General features: G+C 43.5%; 1 protein-coding gene across 2 annotated transcripts in view; it reads right to left on the reverse strand.

Moving 5' to 3' along the window:
• Positions 1–661: 661 nt before the first annotated feature.
• The window catches only part of plxna2 (plexin A2), a 160339-nt gene continuing 134306 nt past the window's right edge, over positions 662–26694 (reverse strand). Inside the window, exons 23-32 of one of the 2 annotated variants that reach the window (XM_046395614.1) lie at positions 20005–20071; positions 19568–19714; positions 18647–18806; positions 16785–16888; positions 11389–11488; positions 8591–8781; positions 8282–8451; positions 7944–8156; positions 7500–7650; positions 662–4603 (exon numbers count right to left, since the gene is read on the reverse strand). In XM_046395614.1, coding sequence (XP_046251570.1) covers positions 4508–4603; positions 7500–7650; positions 7944–8156; positions 8282–8451; positions 8591–8781; positions 11389–11488; positions 16785–16888; positions 18647–18806; positions 19568–19714; positions 20005–20071 — 1399 coding nt within the window. In that variant the 3' untranslated portion in view covers positions 662–4507. Of the gene's footprint in view, positions 4604–7499; positions 7651–7943; positions 8157–8281; positions 8452–8590; positions 8782–11388; positions 11489–16784; positions 16889–18646; positions 18807–19567; positions 19715–20004; positions 20072–26694 lie in introns of those variants that run through there. The other variant, XM_046395615.1, reaches the window with a different exon arrangement.

The following is a 26694-nucleotide window of genomic DNA, read 5'->3' on the forward strand; positions in this document are numbered from 1 at the left end:
ACAAGCTGGTAGAAACCGATATGGGGCACCCGAAATTCGTTCCCGCTTCTCTCTCTGTCCACTCATCTCTTTTTTTCCCCCCAGTGTTTACTCTCTAATAAGTGAGAGGTGTTTCCAAAAAGTGAACATTTATAGAAAAGTATGAGTATGCTTGTGCCTCAATGCTCATCCACCACCGTCCTCTGTGGGAATCACTGACCCCAGGGCCATTTCATTCCAGCAAAACACACTGACCCACACCTCCATTAGCAATCTAATGCGATTGCAGTCCCTGTGGTGGCATACGGAAGCTGAGCCCAGTCTGAGCTAACAGACTTGCATGAAGACAAACGACCGCAATTCAGCATGTGATAACTGTGGGTAATTCTGTTAGCTGCTGGCCAGGAAGTACGTGGGAAAAGCAGGGTCTCAGGATGGACCCAAAGTGGCGGCGGAGAAAGTTGATCTTTGCAGTAGTTTTTGGAAAGGTGACATTTGCATGTGGGTATTCTGAAAACAACAGGTGAGTTATTGTGGTTTGGCCCACTGATCAACATAGTCTGAAGAAGCAGCACTGACACATAACTACCAGAACTGGAGTTTGTTTCCTTTTTGTTTCCTTTGTTCCCAAACCATGAGGTCGCTGAACAAAAGGACATGAATGCAGATTTTGGCTCTATGCAATTTTTAACCAGCAAAGTTTATTTATATATAACAACAGTACAAAGTGAATCCTTGGCTTGCAAAATAGGTGTGCTTCATATTTACAATAGGTACACAATAATATATTATCATAACAAAACCAAAGCAAATAAAAAACAAGAGAACAACCTTTTTTAAATACTTTAAGTTTCTTACAATTTTCACAACACTTTTATAAAACAAGAAGAACAGACAGCCATTATTATTATTATCATCATCATCATCGTCATCATCATCATTGCCAGTAATTACTATTTTACAGAACTCCAGTGTCTACAAAGGGTTTGTTTACAATGTGTTTAAAATGGATACTCATTTTATACTTGGTGATATTGACTTGAGAGTAATACATCGATCAGGATTTTAGTTCCTCTGGCTGATGCCATAAAGCAAACAAAAGATGCTGATTAAATGCTTTGTTTTGTATAAGGAATGACACGTGCCAATCAAAACCACAACACCATCTCTTCTGCAACACGTTACACTGAGAGCAAAAAAGTGCACAAAGCATCTTCAGTGAGCAATCAGCTGAAATGAGGAAGTGTTTGTGAGCATTTCACAGGATCTCACACAACTGGCAGTCAAATGGGATTCTGCGCTGCAGAAAGAGTCAACAAACCGTTGTCTTCTCAGTTAAAATTGAATTAAAATAGTCCCAGAAATAAGTGTACAGCATGGAAACAAATTATATCTAGTAACAAAAAACAAAATCTCTTTCTTAAAAAAGGTGCATTCAGCTGTGATTTAAGACGTGTACAAATGGGCTTTGGGAAGAATTGCAGTTAGTCTAATGATGGCGCGGGTCGATATGGAATACCAGGCAGAACTAAAGTGTGAATTAAAACGCATGCAAAAATCTCAGACGAGACAAAAGGAAACATCCTGATATAAACAATCTCTGAGAGAAAAATCAAAGCCACTCTAAACCAATTGATGTGCCTCTGATTGCGTTCGTCACAATTCTGAATACAGGAGAGCTCATCTCAGGGTTGGAAAGATTCTAATAAACATACATTTCATCCCTTGCAAAAAGGAAAAAGGCATTTAGGTCCTGTTAAAATGATCAAAAGCATTACTCCATACAAGCAATGTGAGGTATGAGGAGGATACAATTCTATTTGCTGAAATTGGGAAGACACCTTAATCAAAAGGAAGAAGCTTTATGTTTTGCGTATGTACTGTGTAAGTGCGCCATTGTGTACCTATAGATGGGTATTAGGCAGTGAAAAGGTGCTTTTTCTCAGATGATGGGAACTAATTTCAGCTACCCTTTCCCACTTCTGCCCCCACTGGCCAGACACAGTAATAGCGTGTCAATCATCACCTCATCCCACGTTTCTCCTTGGCTGTTAGTTTGATGGTTTTTTTTCTCTCTCTCTCTTTTCCATCTCCTGATCACACTGTGCACACAACTGACTCAGATCAAAGAGCAGCTTCAAAGCCGGAGCAGGAAACTGGAGCTAAAGGGGTTCTCTCTCTTTCTGCCTCTCCTTCGCTCCTCATTTCTCGACACTTCTCTTCAAACAGCTCGGTCGAGCCGAGTGCTGAGCGAGGCAGTGTCTGTCTGAGCCAGGCCGTACCCTCTTCACCTTTCCTTTTACTTTATCTCGCTAAGACAGTTCTCAGCAGAGTGCCAGCGCAGAGGTATGACTGAGAACACACTGGGCTCCAAAGCAGGGAAAGGACTGTGCCCGAATAGAGGACTAATAAGATCAGGAACGCTAAGCGGGTGGGTATCTAAGGCCACGGAGAATAGAAGCACCTTTCACCCACTACTGGTGTTTGTCATGCTCTCAGCGCACACAGCTGCAGTATACTGTGCAAACCTTAAATACTACCTATTTTCAAGTACTTGATGTAAACAACAAGCAAACGTGTATCTCAGATGAAAATGAAATCACCTATCCAGACAACGGAATCTACAGTTTGTTGTCATCCAGCTAGAAGATTGGAAGGTTACATCAGCCTTTGGGCTTGTGACGTTTTGGTTTAAGTCAGGAGACGCATCCACACGAAGCATGCTCGTTTTATTCTGTTTTGTTCCCCATTCCTCAGATCTCTTTTCTCCTCTTTTACTTTTCGTACCTTTCAAAACTCACCAATCCCGTTGTGTAAGCTTCACCTTTAACCGGCTCTACACTCCAATATGAGAGCTTTGCCCCCTCTGTAAAGCATAAACCGATTTTTGACACGTCAGTGAACAATTCGAAACAACAGGATCTTTTGGCACTTGGTCAAACTAGACCCACGCAGCCAGGTTTCTTTCTGTCTGTGCGAGGACATGGGTGGTGGTCGGGCAAGATCTCCCTTCAGCTAACATCCCAACTGGCCGCCTGGAGCTGGCATGACTCGTTGGCACTTTGATAAAAATCAAAGATGGAATCTTAAAACACTGATGTGTGACAGCATGCATGGACAATACACATAAAGCTGATCAAGTTCCTAAAAAGATACAAACTGTGGTGACAGGATGGAGAGTTTTCGCCCACAGACACCAGTTGCTCGTCTGGTCTCTGCTGACTGCTAGCTGTAATGTGCTGTGTGAGCAGCTCAGTCACAGTACTGACAGCCACAATGCAGATGACACACAATCTCCTCTTCCAGAAAAGTGATCTGGGGTAAATAATGTTTGGGAAGCAGTCGGATGGACCGGGACCAGGACGGACAAATGGAGCTGTTCACTTGACGAACTACTGCAAATACGGACGGAGCTTCAGTTCAACTGAGCCCCTTTCTGTTTGCAAAACTCAAATAGACATACAAACAAACAAATATATAAAGAAAAACATTTGTACATTCACATACACTGATTGGCAAGTATCAACCGGTACATACACAGATGACCTAACTGCTGAAAAGACTGATGCTGATTAAAGGTCATCTCCTAAATACACTATAGACTTTATCGCCTTCATCCTCAGTTTAGGTGCAAGCATGCTGGCTGAACCGTGACCACCACAAGTGGCGCTCATTGGTGATGAGCACAAGTTCTGTGTTTTCCTGTACACTTTTGAGTGGATAAAAAGCAGAGGTTTTGTCCTCGTCACGTGAGGAGGGAAGGAGTGAGAGACAACATGGACCATGGCCTGTTTACTACCACACGACCCTGATGTAGCGTCAACTTCGTGTCTTTCTTTGAGGGGCTCTGTGGTGGATATTTCAACTGCAACTGATAATATTCAAATGTACAAGTACAAAAATAAAATCTGAGAAATCTGAACGCAAACTCTGCTGTCCAACATGAGATCTGCTCTTCTGTTTCTCGCCTTTTTTTTTTTAAATCTCCATTTCACACTCAGATGTGAGTTTCTGACTGAATAGAGAATAAATCTGTTTCTCCATTTGCTCTCACGGTCCTGCAGGAGTCTTTTTCAGCACGGCGCAAAAAACACACTCATGTACACACGCACTCACACACACACACACACACACACAACATACAATTTCCTGTTGAACTGAGAGAAAATATCCTTTGAGAAAAAGAAACAAACGAAAAAAATAAATACAAGCCATGTTGTTGCATTCTCTGGTGACGTTCCTTCCTTATGCCATTATCAGCTCCAGCTGCAAGGCCTCTATATTAGTCTGTGGGCCATACGCTGGTGCCATCATGGAAGGAGGTGGGAGAATTAAAAACTAAAACAGGTGAGTGTCTGTCCGGCTGTGGGTACAGACGGGTCCCAGGTCTGGTCCATGGTTCTAGCTCTCATGATGAGAGGTAATTAATGTGGGACCTTTTTAGGAGGTCCTGTAGAGATGGTGGTCCCGTCTCTCTCGTTCTCTCTCTCTCTCTCTCTCTCTCTCTCTCTCAGTAGGTGGGTCGTCCTCAGCTCTCAAGAGACATGGCAGAGATGAGCTGATCCACCTTGTAGGCCAACCTCTGCTTCCTCGCCTGTTCATCCTGGTCCAGGGCCGCCGTAATCTGTACAAAAGAAGAAGACTGCGGTAAAATGCCAGCAACAGACAAACACGCTGAGTGAATGTATCCACTATAGATCTGATATCATATCATATCAAAGAATGATGTCTGTCTGTATGGATTACATCCTGTTCTTTTGGATTTCATTATGGACATCACATAAAAGAAAAAGAAAGGGAATTACATCACCGCCTTTGTCTTTGACGACACAGAGAAATATTTGTGTATTAGCCTTTCCCGTTTTATCTCGGGAGCCCATTTCTTGTAAATTTGGCATTTGTCAAGTCGGGTTCAAAAGGGATTCAGACAGGCTCTCCTCTTCGTTCTCTCATCTAATGTCTGCCTTGTCAGGATGAATCTATGTCAGAGTGACATCAACACACATGGTAAAGGCCTTAATATGAATATAAAGCAGAGAAAGATACTGCAATATGTGCCACGTTATCACCTTTGATATGATCACTACACCAGCATATGGCTGCTTTACGACTGTGGATCCAGTTCACGTTGACACTGAGCTAGACTAGAAAGCAGCGTTTGGCTCAATGATTGATGATTAAAACAAAATAATTAACTGACCCCTCTTATGGAATATCTAATTTAAAACATTCTGAAATAACAGTTTGAATAATAAATTAATATGGAAGAGAACATGTTACCCACAGTGCACCATTTACCCACGCTGAGTCACATTTTAGATTACTAAAGGAAAAGTATTGTCTTTGTTTTTGGTAGTGTAGTCATCCTCAGGGTCACTCAGAGGCAAAGGCAGGAAAATACATTCAAAAATACTTTTGTAGAAGAAGTCGACTGTTGTAAAAAAAAAAACCAAAACACAGTGCTATGTTTGTTTTTGTGCTTTCAAACATTTTGTAATGCATCAAAAATCCAGTCAGGCCTGATGGGAATCACATTTTGGCACATTTTGTCTTGTCTTTGCATCATTCAGTCAATCAGAACCACACTTCTAGTTCTTAAGGGTTTGGTTTTGGTTGCTTGGTAGCTCTACTATCTTGCAGTATGCAGTAAAATATGACTGGCTGCTTTTCATCTGGAAAAAATTTCAGCAACATGCTTGAGCTATTTTTTTTTTTTTGCAACCTTTGTTTGTCTCCTGTCCTGTTCCACAGCGCAGTATCTGTCTGCCCACCTACCATCTTCCACTCATCTGCTTAAGTGCTCTTAAAGGCTGGCAGCTACAGGCAGAACGTTTCCTCCTCCTCATCGGGCCCCGATAGCAATCTATTATTAATCTGTAGCACTGTATGCAGGTGCAGCTCTCGCAGCCGTCTCCCAAATCCATTTAAGTAGGCTGCAGTTCTGGCCTGGTTAGCCTGACATACAGCCCTTTGTGAAGGACTGAGTAAGAGTTGATGAACAACCGTTAGCAGTGCCAGGTGAAGTTAGGCGCTGCGCTGTGGGAGACAGCAGATATGGCTGGCAGGAGTGATGAGGTACATGTGTAGAGTGCATGTGTGTGTTTGCATGTGTCTCTATGCATGTGTGCATCAGACAGCTACAACTGCTGAGGCAGCGGAAGTGAATGTTTGAGATTCATGGAGAGCAAAGGGAAAGCTGACTGGATAATGGGTAAAAAGAGAAGGAATGTACAGGAAGGAGGGAGGAAGAAAATAAGAGATAGAGTGCAGGAAAGAGGGAGAGAGAGATACTGTGGTCCAACATAAAGGTCAGGCTAATGCTTCCCAGAGGAGGAGCTGACATTAGAAGCAGAATGTCTTCATAAATGCACTCTCTCTTTCTTCCCTATCTTCCTCCCTCCGTTTTCATGCTTCCTGTGATCTGACAGTGTGTGCGTGTGTGTATGTGTGTGTGTTGCCTATGATTCTGCTCATGAGAGCCCTATATAACAGATAGCCCACTCTAACTCGGCGAAAGGACAGGGCAACATGCTGAGAGCTTGTAGACATTCACTTTCTCCTCTACAGATCAGACACACTGCCTTGTTAAGCCCAGGTCTCAGTAGACCTCTGGGCCTGGGGGAAGTCTACTGAAGACTCTGAGCTGACCTCACTAACCTTTGCCAGCTATGAACAGTTGGGGAACACAGAGGCCAAGATATACATACATTATACTGCGCGGTATATTTGCGGCACGCCTTTTGGTCAGTTTGCGCTTGCAATCTGCCCCATAATTAGTGGCTGATTGACAAAGGCAGCAGCTCATTACACAGTCAGAGCCTGGGACGGCCCTCCAGGTAAAATCCGCAAGTGAAGGAGCTCAGTATGTAGCTCAGAGAAGGGATTTATCGGAGATCGCTGAGCTCAGAAAAGAAATTATGCTGCACAGAAATAGTCGGAGAAGCAAGATCATTCCAAAACACTGAGAAAGGCTGTCTGTTACACATAATCTGTTTGAAGGAATTTTATACTATCAATGAAACGGGAGACATTAAATTGGAAAGATGTGCAAAGGAGGGGTCATAAGCTGCATTCATCTGTAATAACAGCTCTCATTTTTTGGGTAGGGGGGGTTGTAAGGCCCCATGAGGCAATTTCTGATTGGCGATTTTGAGCTATATGAATACAATTTGACTTGACTTGTCATTTTATTTTTCATTCTGTGAGTCATATGTCTTTGATTCATTTGTTTTGTTGGAGTTACTGATGATTCCTTTTCTTTTCCCCACCACAGTGTTTTATGTACAGAAACTAACCCTTGGAAATAGCACAAAGCAAACTGCACAAGGAACCACCCTTATGGTATCTCCTTCCTCTACATGCCTGATTCTCCCGCAAATACACATGTGCTCTTCAGACATTAGGTTAACTTGTTTTGACAAATAACACACACAATGCCAGGTGCAGAATGCATCGAAAAGAGTTGCACTCACTTCTGGTGTGTATGTGCACGCGCATGCATGTATACAAATGTCACTTACCTCCTCACTGTACTTGCTAACGTAGGAGTAGATCTCATTGAGAGCGCTGAGCATGTTGAACTCTGTGGAGTGGAGTCTGGCCTGTTCTGCCAAATAGGCATTCATGTCCTGGTCGCTAATAGCTGGCAGCCGGTTGATGTCAGCGTAGTACCTGAGGACGCAGACGAGGGTCAACACTTGGCATCACTTGCAGGCAATGTGAAAGCTTAACTGAGATCTAAATTCTTTATATAGTCAGTTTTTTTCAGCCATAATATCACTATCACTAACAATGCATGTCTGTAACAGTCCCACTCAAAAGGCTTTTACAGAATTTTGTTGAGAAGTATAGGCAAGAAGAAAGAGAATTATGAATCAATTTCCCAAAGATCGCAGTTTTCATTGAAAGAGGATATAAAAAGGATGTGACAAACGGGATTAGAATGTGAGTGCATCAGCACTTACCTCTCTACCCAGCTCTTGTAATTGGGGATATCTTTAGCATAGAGCAGCTTATTGGATGGAGAGTCTTTGCCCAGCCGGTGCTCTGAAGTGGAGCAAGAATCCATAAAGGTCTGAGCCACGACAGACAGACAGGCATCCGTGATGCTGCTCTTATGGATGTCAAACACAAACTGCGGGTTCTTGATCACGTTCACCCAGAAACGCAATGGAAGGCTGGAAGATGATAAGTACAAAGTTGATAAATAAGAGACAAACTCTCTGAGATCGAATCAAGTCGGTCTTAAAAATAGATACGACACTGAGCAGCTATATTGACATTTTTAAAGAAAGGCCCTCACCAGTTGCTTTTCCACGTGTGACGTACATCTGTGTCATGAATGCCATGTTTATCTGCCTGCTCATCCAGGAAGTCAAACATGTATTTGATGGCGAGGGGAAGAGTGCTCCCTCGGTGAACCGTACTAAATAACGTCTCAAAGAGATCGTCGACAAATTTTTGTAGCGTACCCTGGGAAAAGGAGAGCAGACAGAAAGGATCATTTTACAGGAAACAAGAGACAACACTGGACTTTAAAACTGAATGCAACAATGTCCTGTGCAGATGTTTATACAGAGTCAGTTGTGCTGACACATAGAAACGGTAGTACCTTGGTAGCTAGCAGCCTGGTCAGATAAATCTCAGAGACCATCTTGCTACCACGGTCGCCTTCCTTCTGGTCTCCGTGTTCATGGTTCTTCACCAGGTGCCACACCTTCACACCACTTTCTAGATCAGGGGTGATCATGGGTGCACGTGAACGGAGGCTATCAGGACTGCCCGTGTAGCGGAATGAAGAGTCTTTCCAGGAAATACACACACACACACACAAAAAAAGGAGGGAAAAGAGCAACAGAATTATCCACAAGCGTAAATCACTGTGATTGCAAAGGCATCCCCTAGGGGCTGCATCATGGAAATTAAAAAGACACTCGCACCTACAACAGCACACAGACACACATACATACAGCTTCTCACTCCTTTGGAGCTCGTTACAAAGTCGAATCTTTAGTGCTCGCCTCCTGCTCTAAGCTATGCTGTAAAGGAAATTGCAGTTTATTTTGCAGAACACCAAAGTAATGAAAGGGAGGTGGAGTTGTGGGTTCTGTTGTGGCAGTGAATAGTAGTAACCCTCTTGAAACTGGAATCCTTGACAACACAAAGGATGGGTGCAAACAAGACCCTGCCACTCATTTGTCTGATTACAGAGTGCAGGACAGAGGTGTTTACTAAATGCTAAATATTTATTGTCTAGTCCCTTCTTCTGTTTTTGTTCTGAATTATTTGATGATTGTTTGCATGTTTTTCTCCTTTTTTGACTCTCATTCATGTTCTCTTCTTTTTCCCTCTTTATATAATCCCTCCCTCACTGACTGAGACATGTTTGTGTCTGGCTCCTCTTAAAAGCACTCATAATTGGCTCTTCCCTGCCACACTGTACTGACGCCATGTTGAAAATGTCCCTGTCACACTCTAATCAGTGCATCAAAGGATCTCTAATTTGTTAAGCACCAAAGCCACCCTCCTTCATCCATACATCCTCCTCGTCTTTGCTCTCGTGTTCCTGCCTGCTTGCTCTTCACTCAGGCTGAATGATGCAGGTTTCAGTTTCCCTAATTAGCGATCTACTCCTGGCAGCTGAGTCTCAGGAGATTCAGGATCTGATGATCTCAACGAGGATCTCTCTGACCTGGCTTCAAAGGCTGAGGTGAATAGTAAAGCCTTTTGCTGCCAATATAGCCACTTACACCTTTCAAATAAGACCAAACTGCGCCTCTGGAGTGGCCACTAGGGACTGGGGCCTGAGCAGGGGGCATTCAGTATATGTGCCTGTGTGCAGGGTGGATTGAGGCCCCAAATCCCATCTTAATGCAGTCACTGGGTTATACTGTTTTTTACATCCTCCCAGCCCACTCTGCCTTTTCCCAAGTCCCTTAACACAAAGCAGCTACCCACAGCTCTCTTCCGCTGCAGGGCCCAGTCCCTGGGCATTGCCAGGCGGTACCACTCTGGTCAGTTTTAATGCTGGGGTGGGGTTGAGAGTGGGGGGGGTTCTGGGGGTCTAAATTGAGTCAAGATGCTAAGTGTTCAATGTTAAATTGGTATGAATCCATCAGCAGGTGTTGAGGTGCAGCTGTGCCTGCTGTGCCAACCCATGATTGATGAGGGACAGGCACATGCCAGCAGAGGCTCTGCTTTCTATGCCACGCACGTTCAACTCCGAAGCCTTAGTAAAGAGATGAATGTAAAAGAGAATCTCTCTATATCCCTTGTGACTATGATATCTGAGAGGATTTCTATGTAACAAAAATCTTGGTCTAAAACTTGGGAAGCAGGAAGCTAAAATGAAGCTACAATATCAAAATAACAATATAATCCAGACAAGATTCCTTTTTGTGCTCACACTGGATTATACTTGTTAACATTTGTCTTGTGGTTCTCTATCTTCTGTTTAAGAGAGAAGAAATAACTGAGTCGGCTGTAATGTTCTAAAGGTCATTATAGATAATCTTCCTCAATTGTGTTGTGAATGTCAGTCCACATTGATTTACAGTACTTTCACTGAAGATAAAGGTCTTTTTGATTCTAAGTATCCACAGGTATCCAAATAAACATGACTTTTAAGTGCTTGGAAGGCTAAGGATGCTGTTAGCTCTTCTGCGTCAGGCTGTTTAAAGGCAGCGTTCACTTTCTATCCCCAATCCTGATAATTGGCCATGCTCGCTTATCTTTTGCTGTTTGTGTGAAGTATCATTCACACAGAATAATTAGCAATCACAAGTTGCCTGGTGCTGCTGTGTGTGTTTGGCACAGGACCAAATTTGGCACCCAGCAGCACAAGCTGCAAGCACATGTGAAGCATGTGTGTGCTTGCATGCATACTGCATGCATGCACGGACCCAAGCGCACAGGCGACTAGCAGCCCATCACGTCCTGCATCTTCATTATAATAATATCATGGCTTTGAAATCAAACAATGACTTTATCTTTCACTCTCCCCTCCTCTTCATCTCTTTTTCTCTCTGTTCTTTCCATCCTTGTACCATCCAACAGAGTTTGGGCCTCAGCTATAAAGCAAATAACTGGAGAGAGGAAAAGATTGAAAAAAAAAAAAAAAGCCCTTTACAGCAAAAAGCAGCAACTCCAAACAGAGCTGGCCATTGCTTTAGGGAGAGAGGATCTGACTTTGTTCATATCCAAAAAAAACCAAAACTAACATAATAAAAAAGATTTTGATGTATCTGAGAGGCAACAAGATTAAAATTTGCATGGAATTAACTGTTGAATAAGCCTGCAAACACATCCATAATTACCTAATATATATGCTGTTGGCATTTTGCAATAAATGCAGTCCATGTCAAAGCCACAACAGGGGTATGAAAACAGCAATGTGGTGTACTGACTCACCATATCTGCTGATGGAGGTGCGAGATATGCTGGCTGAGGAAGGGATGTTGTATGATGAGGTCTGTTTGGGCACCAAAGCCACAACACAGCGATCTGACACCTGTGAAGAAACACATATATCATGAATCTGCTGCTTTTCCCAGTTTATGCTTGAGTCGAGCAAGACTACATGAGGAATGCAAGGCCCTAAGTCAAACATATCCCAAACCCCTATGCAACCCATCCCTTCCTGTCATATCGGTGCTCCCTGCTGTTCTCTACCACAGCCCTGTGGCTTTTTTTCAGCAGAGCAGAGTGCTGTGGCTGCATGATGGCTGTAGTCAACATGACTGTCATTGTCATCCCCTTCACAAACATTAGAGACATGATGTAAGCTTTGCAACTGGAATAAGATGCTGGGAGTGGGTGAAAGAGAGAGCGATAAAGAGAGAGAGGAAAGAGAGACTGTCATAAAGAGATAGACAGAGACCAGAATGCTGAATTTCTCATTTCATGTACACTTCACACCCTTAAAGAAAATGGGGTAGGCAGGTATAATAATAGCATTAGAGCAGCACGGAGTCAGAGTCAAAGAGGAAGATGAAGAGAGAAGGCTGTATAAAAGATGGTGTGTCATGAATAAGAGACAGACAGACACTAAGGTTCATCCTTTTTCCTCCCTCTGGTGGTTTATATTTACAAAGGGCTCTTGGCCCTGTATGATGTGCTCCAGTCACTTCAGATACACTGAGAAAAACTGATGCAAACAACATAAGAAAAGACGATTTTAAAGTCTATTTTTGAAACACTTCTTAAAGCAGATCATAACAGAGGTCTTTTATCAGTCTAACAGTGTCAATAATTCATCATGAAATGGCGATTAAATTAAAATTAATCTTTATAATGCTGGTTTGGTTGCTACACCAAAACATCGCATTGTACAAAAGCACAAAACAAAGCAAACAAAATTTGTGGTTCTTTTCTGAAGGCCATAACAGCAAACAGATTGTTGGCTGGCATTTACAGCCCACCCTGAGGAGGGATTTCTGCCTCAGACCCACTGAAGAAAAACTGATGACAATCCAGCGGAGAAATAAACAAAAAGGCAAAGACCAGGCTCCAAAACAAAAAAAACCTCAAAGAATCTATAGAAAAACAGAAAATTCTTCTTTTGCTTTGCTTTAGCAGGAACTGGCTCTTTCCCGTCCCTCGCTGTAAAATAAGCTAGTGGATATTGGGAGGGACACTTACTGAGTTCTGCCTTGTTCTTGAGAGTCTCTCTTCCTCCCTCCGCCTCATCCTAAACCCTTTCTCTCGCTCTTTCCAAACTAATCTCTGCTGTGCTATTAGCTGGAGTTGCCATCTGGCCTCTACTGGCCAAACTAGAGAGACACTTGAACTGCCGCTGAAATCTGGAGGAATCCTCTTAAAGACGCAGCTCTGGTGCTTTGGCTTCTTGGAAGGAAATGACAAATGGTATCCCCCCCACCAACACCAACATCTTTGACCCTTTCCTCTCTCCTCTCACCTCCTTTTCATTTGTCTCCGCTTTCCTATACTTAAGTTCTACGGCCTCTCCACTGACAACACACACAAACCAACTTTAACGCACCAACAGCACAGACCTGCGTGAAGTTTCCACTGCTGTTCCTGTGATACATTTTCTCTGGCGACCATGAAATAGCTTCTCAGTCCCCTCTTTCCTTTGCACACCCCCCCATCTCTCTCTCTTTCTCTCTGCTTTTTATGGTTGACAGAGAGGCTACAGGAGAGATGGGTCCTTGTGATAGAGTAAATGATTGAAGGCGTGCAGATTCGCCCTTCAGGGATAATCCAGTGTGGGGCTGATAGTGGCCAGGTGTGATAAGGGCTGTGGGCCCGGGCCTGTGATAAGACCTTCCATTAGACAGTGCAAAGCTGGCCAGACACCGGAGTGTGGTCAGCCACTATCTTTCTTTTTTCAGCCATCCCCACACAACCCACAGTCCTGGTCCCAGGCTGTCTGTCCCATCTCTCCCAAACTCATGCACTGAGATCATGATGCATATCATACCTGTCAACTCTGTCCTTTATCTTGAAAACACACAACCTGTGAATATGTGCTTTCCTCATCAGGAATTTGGAAACCAGTCATTTTAATATAATTTAAGCAGGGCATTAATCAATATATATGATTCAGGATGTACCAATGTGTTCCTTTTTTTCAATGGAAAACAAAAAACCTTCACATTTCCACCTGTTCAAGATGAGTTTTCATGTTTACAACTGGGACCAGCAAGCTAAGACAGCCACAGCATTAGATTAATGAACAGAGAGCGATGTAGTAGTATCCGTTTTGTCTGGGATTGTTGAAAATAGCCCAAAATGCCCCAAGTGATATCTGCAAGGTGGGTAACAGGATCTAGCTGGCAGGCTCTCCCAGTGTGGTCATCAGTGTCTGCTCTCTCTGTTCCTTCGCCGCAGCGAAGAGGACAGACGGAGGTCACCTGGCAGCAGCGGGAGAAAGTTTCCAAACTGACTTTGTGTTTTGACGTAGTCTCATCCAAAGTGAAAGAGAGAGCAGTCTGCCCTTTTCTGTCACTTATCTGCACATTAGGAATGATGTTGCTGACAAACACAGACTCTGCCCATGTGCCGCCACAAATGGATGTGGCAAACAAATACTGATATGCTGCAAAAAACACAGTCCACCTTTCATAAATCAACACTTTGTCAAACATCATCAGTGTAATTACTTTCACAGGGCTTCGGTGAATACGGTGTGCGTCTGTTTGCAATTTAAATCATAAACAAACTGAGCAGTCTGACGACTTCAGCTTGCCGCAATGTCCTGTTTATGTAATTAATAATGCTGCCCTCTCTCCAAAGTCTGTCAGATGTCTGATTCACGAGGCTATAAATCCTTAGGATCCCTGCTTACTACCTAGATACTATCCAGCAGGAGCAAGGTTAAACGCTACCATGCCTCAGGATGACAGAGACGAAAAGAACGTGCGCTGAGATGCTTTCCTTTGGCGAGGTTTAAGATTTAATAACAAAAAGATCCAAATCAGCAATCAGCCAAAAAACTCCAATCTCTTAAATCTTTTATTTGAACATGTGTGTTTGTCTGTGTGTAAGGATGTGGATTATGTGCTGTATGTGTGCATGCACATGCACTGTGTGCATATTTGAGCGTGCGTCTATCTTCAATCTATGCAAGAAAGATTGTAAAAAAATAGAGAAGCAGAAACATATGAAGTGGGAAGATGGGAGCTTAGTCCCCTGACTGTGAGTGCCAAGGTGGTGAATAAAAAGCCTGAACTCATGTGTGCATTAATGTTTTTAATTTTGGCACTGCAAGGAGCTGGGAAGGTGTGCGATTTCCATATCCAGGTTATGTAAACCATTATTTCCCATGTGGCAGGGTAAATAGCCAATGGGGTTTCTTGGGTTGGCTGTGAGCCCCATGAATTTTAATGCCTGTGTCTGGTCCCTGTGTCTCTGCTATGGGAGAATTAGCTGAGACTCAGGGTGATGCTCAGCCTCGCTCTGAATCTTTCACCCCCTTTCAACGTTTCCTCTTAACCTCTTCCCATTTTTTTCTTTCAAACTTTTCCCTCACTCCAAGGCCTAATGAGCTGCATTCCCTTGTTGTGAGAGGCAGCCAGATGTGCTGCTGCAACAGCCAATTCGATGACACGGTGTGTCACGCAAACACACACAAGCTCACACACAGGGGCCATTGCCAGCTCATCAAAACAGTAACAATGCACAAGTGTCTACTCTCATCTCTTCTTCAACCAACTGTCCTATTCCTTGATGCTCCTCTTCTCTTTCTCCCTCGCTTTTACTTCCTCCCCCTTTCCTACAATGCCCTGCAGCCCACCGACTCCACCTTTGAAGGTGCACAGAGCCGAGCTTTACATTCTGCGCAGGGACTCTTGGATCATTGATCAATAGCAGTCCTCAGATCTGCTATTGAGAGAAAGAATAAGTGAAACAGCCACACGCATGTTAGTGTGTACCCCACAGCGTTTCCCTCGGCTAACGATGGCGGACAGACTGCGACGCAAAGGACTGCAATAAACAACAGAGGAGCTTTAAGGTGTGGAAGCAAACATAATGTCCGGCTTCATCAAGGATTAAAGCACCATAGAGAACAGCTAGGAAGAGGTACTCAGACCACGAGACGAAGAAAGGGGAAAAGGAAATGAAGGCAAACTGAAAGCTCACTGGCCATCAGTGGGAGAGAATGAAAAAGAAATGGGAAATGAAGTGTAAACAACACAAAAATGTAAAGGGAAATCTGAAAAAGTGCGTGAAGACCATGAAGGTGAGGACAGAAAGGAGAGTGACAATGGAGGGAAGAGGGAAGATAAAGGGGAAACAAGCTGCATGGCGCCAAGTCCTATCTGAAGGACACTATGATGTGTCCCTTCTTCTAATGGCTCCTACACCTGCTATATTATTCTGCTTGCTCTGCTGGGGCAAGAGTTCAGAATGAGTCCCCCCCCACCAGCGTCAGGGTTGAGACTCACTGGACTTTTTGCCCATTTTCTGCTTAGAGCTAGAGATGCATCTGCTGGCCCCATGGTCCGGGTCTCCAACCCCAGCCACAGCTGCATGTCAGCCCCAGCCCCTGCTCTTGACCAGGTAGCCAAGAACCGAGCTTCACGTAGTCTATAAGCAGATGGTCCCCCTTGGCTGACTAATGAGTGCTGGCTAAGGATGCGCTGCGGAAGATTCATGACCCGGGGAGATCCTTCACATTCGGCCTCGCTCGTTCCTTCTTTATTCCTTTATTTTGTCTTTACTATTTCTCTCTGTTTTTCTTTCACTCTCTCTTGCTCCAATTACAACTTCAACAGGTATAAATTCTCCAGAAAAATGAAGAGCTCCTCTCCCAGTTTTTGCTCCTCTTCAGCTCTCTAATTTCCTCTCCGTTAAATGGGGGACAACAGATAACGATGCATGAGTACTAGAGTTGTGGAGTGTGAATCATCAAGGTTCTACACGTGAAGAGTCTGAAGCAGGCAATCACAGCGGGACTAATTGTAGAAGTCAACAGGGCAGAGAGAGAAAGTGAGAGATGCTGTCCTCCTGACTGGAGCAGCTTCATCTCTCCAGGGAGGTGGGAGAAATGTCATCTAAGATGCTGAGAGTTCATCTCTCCTGCCACCTGTACAGTAATTGTCCTCTATTCTGTCACTTGGATTATACCAGGCAAAGGCATGCAAATGAGGAACTGAAAATTGGCTGCCTAAAAGTCAAGAGCAGGAAACATCAAAGTTTGGCAAGGTAGGTGGTACAATTTCTACAACAAAAGCTGTGGCGGAAATTGAATTGAAATGAGCCCTTTCTTGATAATAAATAAAAAGCTGAAGTTTGAGAGTTAATCAAGGAAAACTTACACTGAAGCTTTGGTGGATATTTACCTGATAGTGCATAAGTGTGTTGAGTCTCTTCCAGTCATTTTCTATCTTGGTGGTGATGTCTTCATCCTGCAACACCACACGAGCCATCCGACCTTGCCGCCACTCTGCGGACACAAACACACACACTGAATTATACACAACTGCCTGTGCAAACTGTATTCAGTTCAATTCTATTCATTCATATAGCACCAAATCACAACAAAGGTAATAACAAAATTTTGTATTTTAATACAGAGAGACTTGACATTCCTCCATAAGCAAGCACTTGGTGACAGTGATGAGGAAAAACTTCCTTTTCGAAGGTAGAAACCTCGGAGCAGACCCCGGGCTGTAGGTGAGCGGCCATCTGCTTTGATTTATACAAACTATATATCATAGTATGCCACAAAGAATGTTGCTTGTCTTGGTTTCACTGCTGAGGTTTGATGCTCGTGTTTAATATACACATATGAAGACCACCGCTTGTCCACATCTGCTTTTAATTAACATGTGGGCAAAGTGTAATACTTGGGCTTTCTGAAATGCCTTCAGGATCAGTTTTCTTGTGAGGTGAATTGTGAACTGTGCCAAAATAACTAGGATTTCCTTATGACACAAAACAAATACTTAAAAAAAAAAAACCACCTCTTTTCAAACCTCATTTGCCTTTCAGTCAGTGGAACACCAACCTACACGACCCCAAAACAGAGCTCTCCTCACACATTACCCAAATAAGCAGATATCAGCAGCCGACGTTCCTCTTCGACTCTCTGCATGTGTACTCACAGACTTGGATTGACACGCATCTTAATTAAACATTACACACGAACAATTTCAAGTTGTATATGCACGCTTTAATTGGTACTTGTGTGGTGGAAATGGCGCGCCATTAGCATACGCAGCAGTTGGCCCGTCAGGGTCAGAAAGAAGAGAAGAGTAGAGCAGACAAAAAAAGATGAAAATGAGAACTATGAGAAAATCACCGCCTTTCAAAAAGAAAAAAAGGAAGGAGGAAACAGGTGGGGGCTATCAACAGTGCTGGTGGAGGGCAGCGGCTGACGGCTCATAGTGGGGTAATGAAATGATAATAAGGGTGTTGACGGGGAAGTGGGCAGCCATTGTGGTTCTCATGCCGGGAGTAATCATTGATTTTCTCCTCTGTTGAGCGGGTTTTATTACTTTGTGCTGCTGCCAGGTGACCACATGATATCCCTGCCTTACCTATGCTCTACAGAAAAAGAAAAAACTAAAACACAAAATAGTGAAGTAGTAACACATACAGATATGCAGTAGAGAGGTCAACGGATGGACGGATATTGCGGAGCGATAGATGCCGTGCTGATTTGCAGCACATAGAGGAGTGCTTTTGTTCTCTCTGCTCGTGTGAAGTGAGGAAGAAAATGAGAGGGACCAAGAAATGGGAGGCAAGGTATGGACAGAAGAGGATGAAAGTGGCAGACTGCGTGGGAGTCGAGCCCGGCGTGAGGCTGGCGAACCCGTCTGTCAGCTCTTACCTGGGTCAGCCAGACAGCCACGTCACAGACGCAAACACACATACACACACACATGCACTTCTCTATCTTGATCTACTGTGTCTTATTGGCACTACCAGGCAGCAAAAGCAGCCAGACGGAGGGATGGACTACACACTGTCAGTCAGCTTGATAGAAGGCATGGCGGCAGCACACTGCGGCTGGCTGGGCTGTCGGAACACAGCTTTTATCACACTAATGCACTGATAATCTGTACACATGGCTAGGTTTTCTCTCACTGATACATTAATTTGTGGGTGTGAAGGACTTTCACCTGCCAACTGCATCTGTGGGTGTCTAGTTTGTGTGTGTGTGTGTGTGTGTGGGTGCGAGTGCATGTTTGTGCCATACCGAGGTCCATGTCGACAGCACGTGGCCGCTGAGAATATGGCATGTTCTTGTAAACAGCGTCTAGTATCTTCTCCTTCACTTGGGTGATAGTGTCACAGTTCAGCACCTTTACTGGAATCTCTGGACTGTTTTCATTATCTGGGTTCACACAGTTTAGGATCTGGATTGTAGAGAACAGGGGAGAGAATAAGAGTAAGAAAAATCACAGAAGGAAATGAGGGAGCAGAGCAAGAGGCTGGAGGTGTTCTGTTACTGCCTAGACTTGGGTCCAGCTTGAGGCTTCACCCTCATTAGAGTCTCCTTGGAGCATGGCAGGAGCTTTGAGAAACCATTTCCGCTCGTGCTGGCAACCCAAAATCTAATTTCACACCTTCGGTGGGACACCAATTTCCAGCTCTGCCGGGGTATTAGCACGTAATGAGCCAAATTCCCAGTCGGAGCAATCAGAGCATTGTCATGTCACATGCTGGCTGTGTGAGCGTAGTTTTTGTGTGTGTGCATGTGTGTAGGTGTGTGTGTGTGTGTGGAGAGAGAGAGGGCTGCTCCACAGACACCTACCCTGATGTTGGACCAACACTGGAGCCTGTGGAATCATTAGTTAATTCTCCTGCCATACAGGAAGAAGACACCCAACACAGCAGACACAGCTATGTCATCTTAATAGTTTGTGGCGAAAAAGAAAACACACAAACTGTAGACAGAAACTGTATTTGTGAATGTTCTTATATTCCCTGACCCTCTCTTACAGCAGAAAAACACTTTTGTGTCTGTGATTGTATCTCATCTTGGCAGCAGTTTAACTTTAGCAAGGCAATTTTGAGCCTGTACTGCAGGGCATGTTCGTTATGGTTCTACCTGTGTATGTGTTTCTCAGTGAGCCTCTGTGCAAGCTTCTCGTGTTCCTGGTGAAGTGTGACGTACCAGGGTTTTGTATTCGATCTGCTGGCGGATGAGCTTGTCTTCACTCAGGGAGTAGCGGGCCTCACCAGTGATGGCATCTATGGGCCCCTTTTCCATCTGCTGCTTGATGGCGCAGTACAGCATGAACAGAGGCTCTCCTGCACAGTCCTATGAACATACACACACACACACACACACACACACACACACACACACACACACACACAAACAAACAAACCCACAGATTCACACATGGAGAGAACATCACGGCATAAACACAAGAATCCACTGGACTGAAAACACCTACAAGTCCACATTCTGTAAATATCTGATAAATGTGCAATCACACTTTTAATATAGAAATGCAATGTATAAGATACAAAATATATATTTATATTTGTAGAAGTAAACATGCACAGATACCGACAATGCTTTTATGTGTTGCTTTGTGTACTAACCTTTAGGAATTTGTGAAGGAGGAAGGCGAACCAGTTGGTAAGCATCTTTTCTGCAACTGATTCTGTTCTGAAATTACATCAAAAAACAGCAAAGAACAAAATTTGAACTCCTCAGATGATACAAATCTCATAATTCACGGGGTTATGTGCAAGACTAGATTCCAAAAGTGGGGTGTCAAAATTAATAATTGTTAAAAGGACCCCTGTCAACTGTCAACTGTCAACTAACCTTTTTTAATTTCCTTCCTTCTCACAGAAGACCAAGACGCATTAAGACCAGAACATCCAGGTTCCAGAATAGCACAAACTCTGAAGCTGTCCACCTCCTTAACACTCCTTAACATAGCACTGCAGGCCTCTTGACAGGTTAGATAATTGTGCAACAGGGCAGATGTTTTTAAAGCACTTGAAGCTCTTTATCTAGCAGGTCTTTTGATGTTGCTGCTAATTTCCCTAAAGGTGCTAACGTTTTATCTGTGGTGTTCCTGAGGGTTGGATTTTATTTTACCCATTTGTTTCATGCTTTTATTTATCAAAATTATTACATGGCTTGGTTATTATCTTTTCTTATACTTGTTTAATGTATTATGTGCTTTATAAGTTTATAAGTAAGTCAGCCAAGTCGATGTGGCAATAAATGAGTGAATTCTGAATCCTGAAGACTCCAGCGAGGTTATTTTGGCATCCTACACGCCACAGTGGGGCAGCGAGGGGCCATCTGAGCGTGCATGTGTTTTCATGCGTGCACGTTTAAAAAGAGTGTGCGATCGAGTATGTGTGAGTGTGGGCTGTGTGTGCATGTGTGTGCGTGTGTATTCACGTGTGGCTGAGCACAGCTTCGCATCAGCAGCTGTGACAAGCCTCAGCTGTTGACAGAGACGAGTGCTGTCACAGCCAGGTAACGCCTGATCATAGCCAAAACGATCTCCTCTCCTCTCATTTCCTCTCTTCTTCCTCCCCTATCTCATCTGCCTTCCCAGGCAGTCGCACATGGAGGTACAGCTTGCTGCTGGGCTTGATTGGGCATGAAAAAACACGCGAGTGTGCAATGACCTCTCCACTATTCCTACCACAGAGCACATGGAAGGACTGTGTACACCTCTCTTATAATTCCTGCTTGTATCTTTCTCTGAATGCCAGACGAACACACACACACACCCCCACCTCATTAGCACCATCATGGAACACTAGAGAAACAGAAGTTAGACTTTAAAAAAAGACAGCATACCAAACAGCCAGGTGGGAATGGTTAACGAGCATGAAGCATAGATGAAAGGGTTAGTTCTGTGCAGCTCATGTGGACAAGCACCTGAGGTGAATAACAACAACAAGCTCCCATCTCACCTTGTAAAAACACTTCGACCCTGCTTTCTTGCCTTGTCCGTTTGACTATACTGCACAGGCCCGCCTGCAGACATAATTAAAAATGCAGCCTGGAAAAACACCAAAGTCAAACTGTATTGGACTGGAAACGGATTTTTCTTAAAAGCCAGCTTTTGGTCTACACCGTTATCGCCATTAGCGTCATTACTTCTAACGTAACTGCTACGGACACTAATCACAAGTTAAGATGCCATGACTGTTGCAAGAGTGTGACAGTTTGTGATCAGCTTGTACATGTGCATTCCCACTTCAAATGGTACTGAGAAAAAAAAATGACCTTCTTAATGTTGCAGGAAATTACTGTGATTACTCTGGTGTGTAAGATGGAGGGGCCTTACTGTGGCACCGTGCTGAACTGGGGATTAGCAGGAATCGAAGCAGCCAGGTATTAAAAACAGGCTAGAAGGCTACTGCTCAGAGCTAAATAGTGCTAGGGATGATTATACCGATTCAGGCTCTGAATAGACCTAAAGGGAGATTATGATTATTATGGAGATAATTGCGTTAAGTCGTGTTTGAAGGCCACAAGGAAGAGTCTGGGACCGAAGAAAATGTAACAAAAGGACTGCCTGAGCCAGGTGAGGTTACGTTAGCAAGAAAATGTGTCAGTCATTCTGGGATGGAGTGAGACTTGGAAATACAGGACAGTGGAGCAGAGGTTATATTTGGTTTTGTTCTGAATGACGCGTGGCTGAGTTGTGATGTTGCCCTCCACGCCTGCAGGCTATTCCTCTGCAAACAGGACTGATGGCCAGTGCATTGGCAGCTAGTAGAAGATGAGAGCCGAGTGTCAGCCCATTTAAAGTGCAATTGTGGTCTTGATGCAAATTATTTTGCACAGTTTCAGCTACAGGGTGAGAGAGTAAACCCTGCAGAAAAGCTGAAAGCTGAAGAAGTACACGCTCTTGTCCTAATGTCATGCGACACACGAGTGTGTGCCACCAAAGAGTCTACCTTTGGTGGCACACACTCGTGGTCTGTGAGTCTCACCTCTTTGTCTTTCTGACATATACAAACACGCAGGTGAGGGCGAACATACTTCAAGAAAGAAAGACACACATGCGGTATTCACAAGCTCCACCTTGTGCAATGCTGCACAACAAAAAATCCTCATTCCCAAACATAATAAAGAGCCACTATGAGTGCCTCAGGCTGTATTTTCACGCTAAATAAATCTAAATATATTGTGGATTTTTTTGGACAATACCCCAAATCCCCCTGTAATTGCCCTCCTTCCTCTATTATAATTCACCTCTCTTTGCCCCCCACCCCCATGCTTACCATGCGCCCCTCCCAGCTTGTATGAGACTTGAGTGTGTTAGAAGTTAATGGAACCTATTAAGCATTTTAATAAGCTCAGCAAGTCCCAAAGAAGTAAGTCAAATAAAGCCTTTTCTGTGGGGGCTGTGCTGACTCCCCCTTAATATCTCTCCTTTTGAATGTTGGGAAGGGGGGGCACTTTGTTCTCCTCCTTCTCCTTTCCTTCTTGTCCTCCTCCTCATCTGCCTCCCATTCCTTCTTTCTATTAATTGAGTTTCATTAATGAACATCAGGAGTTCATTATCCCACATAGTGTTTAAGAGGGGCTTCACATCCCTCCATCCCTGGTCTCCTAATGGCAGCAAGGGTGGAGGGGAGTGCCGGGTGGGGGCGGCTATATTAGCTGGCAGCTGAACGTCTTTCAATGAAACTAATGCCAAACACAATACTCGCTCTCTTAATAACTCTGTACTCCATTGCTCTGCATGGGCGGAAATCTCATTACAAAAATGCTGAGGAGAAAAATAATACAAGATTGAAAAGTCTCAAGGTGATAGAAGCAATGTTCTGTGATTCCATTAAAAGAACATTATAAAGAAGAGAAAGAAAGTGGGTGAAGAGAACATGTGTGGAGCTTAAGAGGAAGATGGAACGAACAGAAAATAGAGTTTAATGTGTAAAAGAAGAAGACGGCCATACAAGAACGTTCTGGTGGTGGTCAACAAACACCAGAGGAGTTTAAGTAATCGTGGACATGCAGAAGGAGAGGGATGCCCTGTGAAATAACAACAGACACGAGGACTCTGTTGGGAAGGTTGAGATGAGCACAGGAGGAGTAGATCAAAAACAGGGGGTGCCGAGGATGTTTTACAACGGCTGAATTTCAGGGAAAATAACAGAATTCGTTCCCACCTAGATTTTTTATGATTAGTTTGATCAGATCCATTCTTAATCCTTAATAACTTTGACCAGATATTCAGGATGACAGTAGTCTCTAAAAAAAAAAAGTCTATAACAGATCATTTCTGAGCCTGCAGAATTTTCCTCTTTCGGGGAGGTGAAATCAGGCGATTAATTAGATAACCGCTGCAAACAATCGTGGCTTTATTGGCCTTTGAAAATCCACTATCGGTCGACCTACAGCAAGAACGTTTTTCACTAGTGCAGCAAAACACAATCCAGACACCATAAGGTGCAGCATCAGTTCCACTTAGCGCACTGGAGAGTGATGAAATCAAACGCATTGTCAGAGCTTAGATATTGCTTTCAAAAAGCTTTCAGGAAAATGTGAGTGTCTGCAAGCTACAATCTTTGCCTATCAAGACAAAGAAACCGGAAGGCATCTCAAATCTTTATATACCAAAGAGACTGGAGTTTCTTTGAGAAGGACGCCTCAGAAGAACATAAGTGCACCATTTAAATTTGATTCCAGGAACATAACTGACTGCGGCTATTATATCTCTGCTGCATAAACGCAAGATACTGTACATGCTGTAATTTGTTTTCAGTGGACCAGTGTGATGGATGGAGAAAAGGGATCTAGCACTTAGCTGAGCATAATGTGTGCCACAAAACAACTAGCATAACATATACAACCTGTCCTCCAGCATTCAAACAAAAGCTCAACACTATACTCAGCCGACGTCTGCTGCGTTTGTTCTATTCTCTGCAACTATTATGTAGTTAACTACTTCTTGTAGTACATGACAATGATTTGTTTTCCGTCCTGCTTAGTCTGCCAAGCGGCTTTTCACCTTCGTTTTCATTGTACAATATACCACTTCAGTGTTATATTGTGTTATTGGGTACTACAAAGTCAGAAAACCTCCCAATATTGGCTATTGGCAGACACTTGACGTCCAGTAAGTGATGAGGAGAGATGCTTTTTGACAACCATTTCCATTCAGTCTACCTTTAGCACTGCAACCGGGTTGAGAAAGGCACATTCTTCACTGCTTTTTATTATCTAAAATCTGAAATTATTACAGCCATATCTACAGTTAGGACTATATTAAGCTAAGAGTGTAGTGACGGTAGACTGATATAAGTTAATCTAATATTATCTTTCCCAGTAAAGTACAGATAGAACATCAGCAATTAAACACTCAAATATGGGAAAAAAAATGCTATCTGGAGATAATCTGCCCATGTGAGAGGCTGAGTGTGTGTGAGAGGAATACAGAAAAAGGTGTGTTGAAAGCATGCAGAGATGGCGAGAGGAAGGCAGAGATGTTGTGTAAAGTTAATCAGAGAAGCAGCTAACATGCAAGATGTTGGATGTGCTGCTCCACGTAACTTTGAAAATCTGTGCAAATCTTTGAGAAACTCAGTTTAATTTGTTGAATTAACATGCTCATTAGCTGTTTAACTGTGCTTCCAACGCTGAATCCCACTCTTCCACCACTCTCATCCCCCCCCCCCCCCCTCCCCTCCCTCCCCTCTGTGCTGTGATGAGTGATGGTATGGTGCTCCATCACTGGAGCTCACCACAGAGAACGGACCTCAATAATTAAGGGCGACCACATTATCCTGCTGCTGTGCCATGTGCACATACTCTGCCTTTAGTCTCTTATACGCACTTGCATTATATACCACGCATAATTTCAAGGTTTAAAGCAATGCTGTTGAGTTTTCATTGTAAACAAACATGGTTAAATTGTTCCTTGAGAATGACAGCACGTTTTAATCCTTTCTCTTCTTGTGTCTTTAAAGGACCAGTCTGCTAATGTTCTATATTTTTCTTCTCACAAAATTCCATTAAAAAACACAACAAACAATGAATTTTTTAACAAGCCTTACTATTGAAGCCGCACTAATGAGCCACCTCACACTGTTCTTTACATGTTCTTACTAACTGACAAACATGAGTATATGTAGAGTCAACCCAAGAGTTGGTGTTGCTCTTTTCATGGCTTTTCTTGACAGTAACAGATGTGTAGAATATCAGCAGGTTTATCCTTTAAGAAACAACCATTTGCATCTATTGCACATGTTAAACTTTGGTTACTATTGCAGGTCACTGAGGGAACGTGAGGACAACATATTAAGACGCCGTGACAGATGGAACCACTTCTGTATCTTCGCCTGTAATGCCTGTGTGATTATGGTTTTCTCTTAAAAGGTCAAGCATGCTAGCTTGTGGACAAATTCCCCTCTAGAAAAAAAATAAAACATTCATTGAATACTGACTGAGGTGAAAAAAGCAAAGCTCTTCGTTCTGACTTGAACATGTCTTGGGATGCACTTTCAACCATCTGTAATATAAATGAGAAGAATCCCCCGAAAGCCAGCACAGCTTTATTCATTGCACCAGTACATCAGGATAGTGTACTGTAACGCACAAACGCATGTAAATAGATACATTTGGACACCACAAAAAGGCACGACGACCTGCTTACATGCTGCTAATTCATTAATACCAGAAAACAGAGGAGTGCTCAGCCAACATAGCAAGATTTTCACTGTCACATTGTAAGTTAAAATGAACTGAGGACAGCCGACAAAAAAGACTCAACGTGAAAATGGCAACAAAGTACAGCCCAGCAGTCTCTCTCTGTGCCCTGCACAAACACAATTACTGCTTAGGGACGTGCTTGATTTGGCCATCATCACAGACGTTTGTGTGTGTGTGTGTGTGTGTGAGTCAGCTGGTTGGCTCGACTGTCGGCTTTTCTCTAAATAGGCGATGAAGAAGACAACGCTAGCAAAGAGCCATGTCAAATTGATAATCCCTTAAATTCTTCAGAAAAATGGGGAGCGAAATGTAAAAACTATAGGACATTTAGCCCTCCAGACTGCAGCAGCAGGACCCGAGGATTACGCACCACTGTGTTCCTAATAAGAAAGGATGATGAAAACTTTGAGGTGACGAGGGGCCCCGCTGTCATGTGAAAATAACAGCTTAATCCAGATCCATTTGATGCCGTGTCACTTTAGTCCACCTCTCTGTCTCTGTTTGCCCCTGCACACAGTCTCTTCTGTCTGGCAGTTATTTACTCTGACTATTAATGTGGGTTTTTCAAACACAGACACTGAGGGGGGGGAGCG

This window comes from Scatophagus argus, chromosome 8 (genome assembly GCF_020382885.2).
Source record: "Scatophagus argus isolate fScaArg1 chromosome 8, fScaArg1.pri, whole genome shotgun sequence".
In the NCBI taxonomy this organism is placed as follows: Eukaryota; Metazoa; Chordata; class Actinopteri; family Scatophagidae; genus Scatophagus; species Scatophagus argus.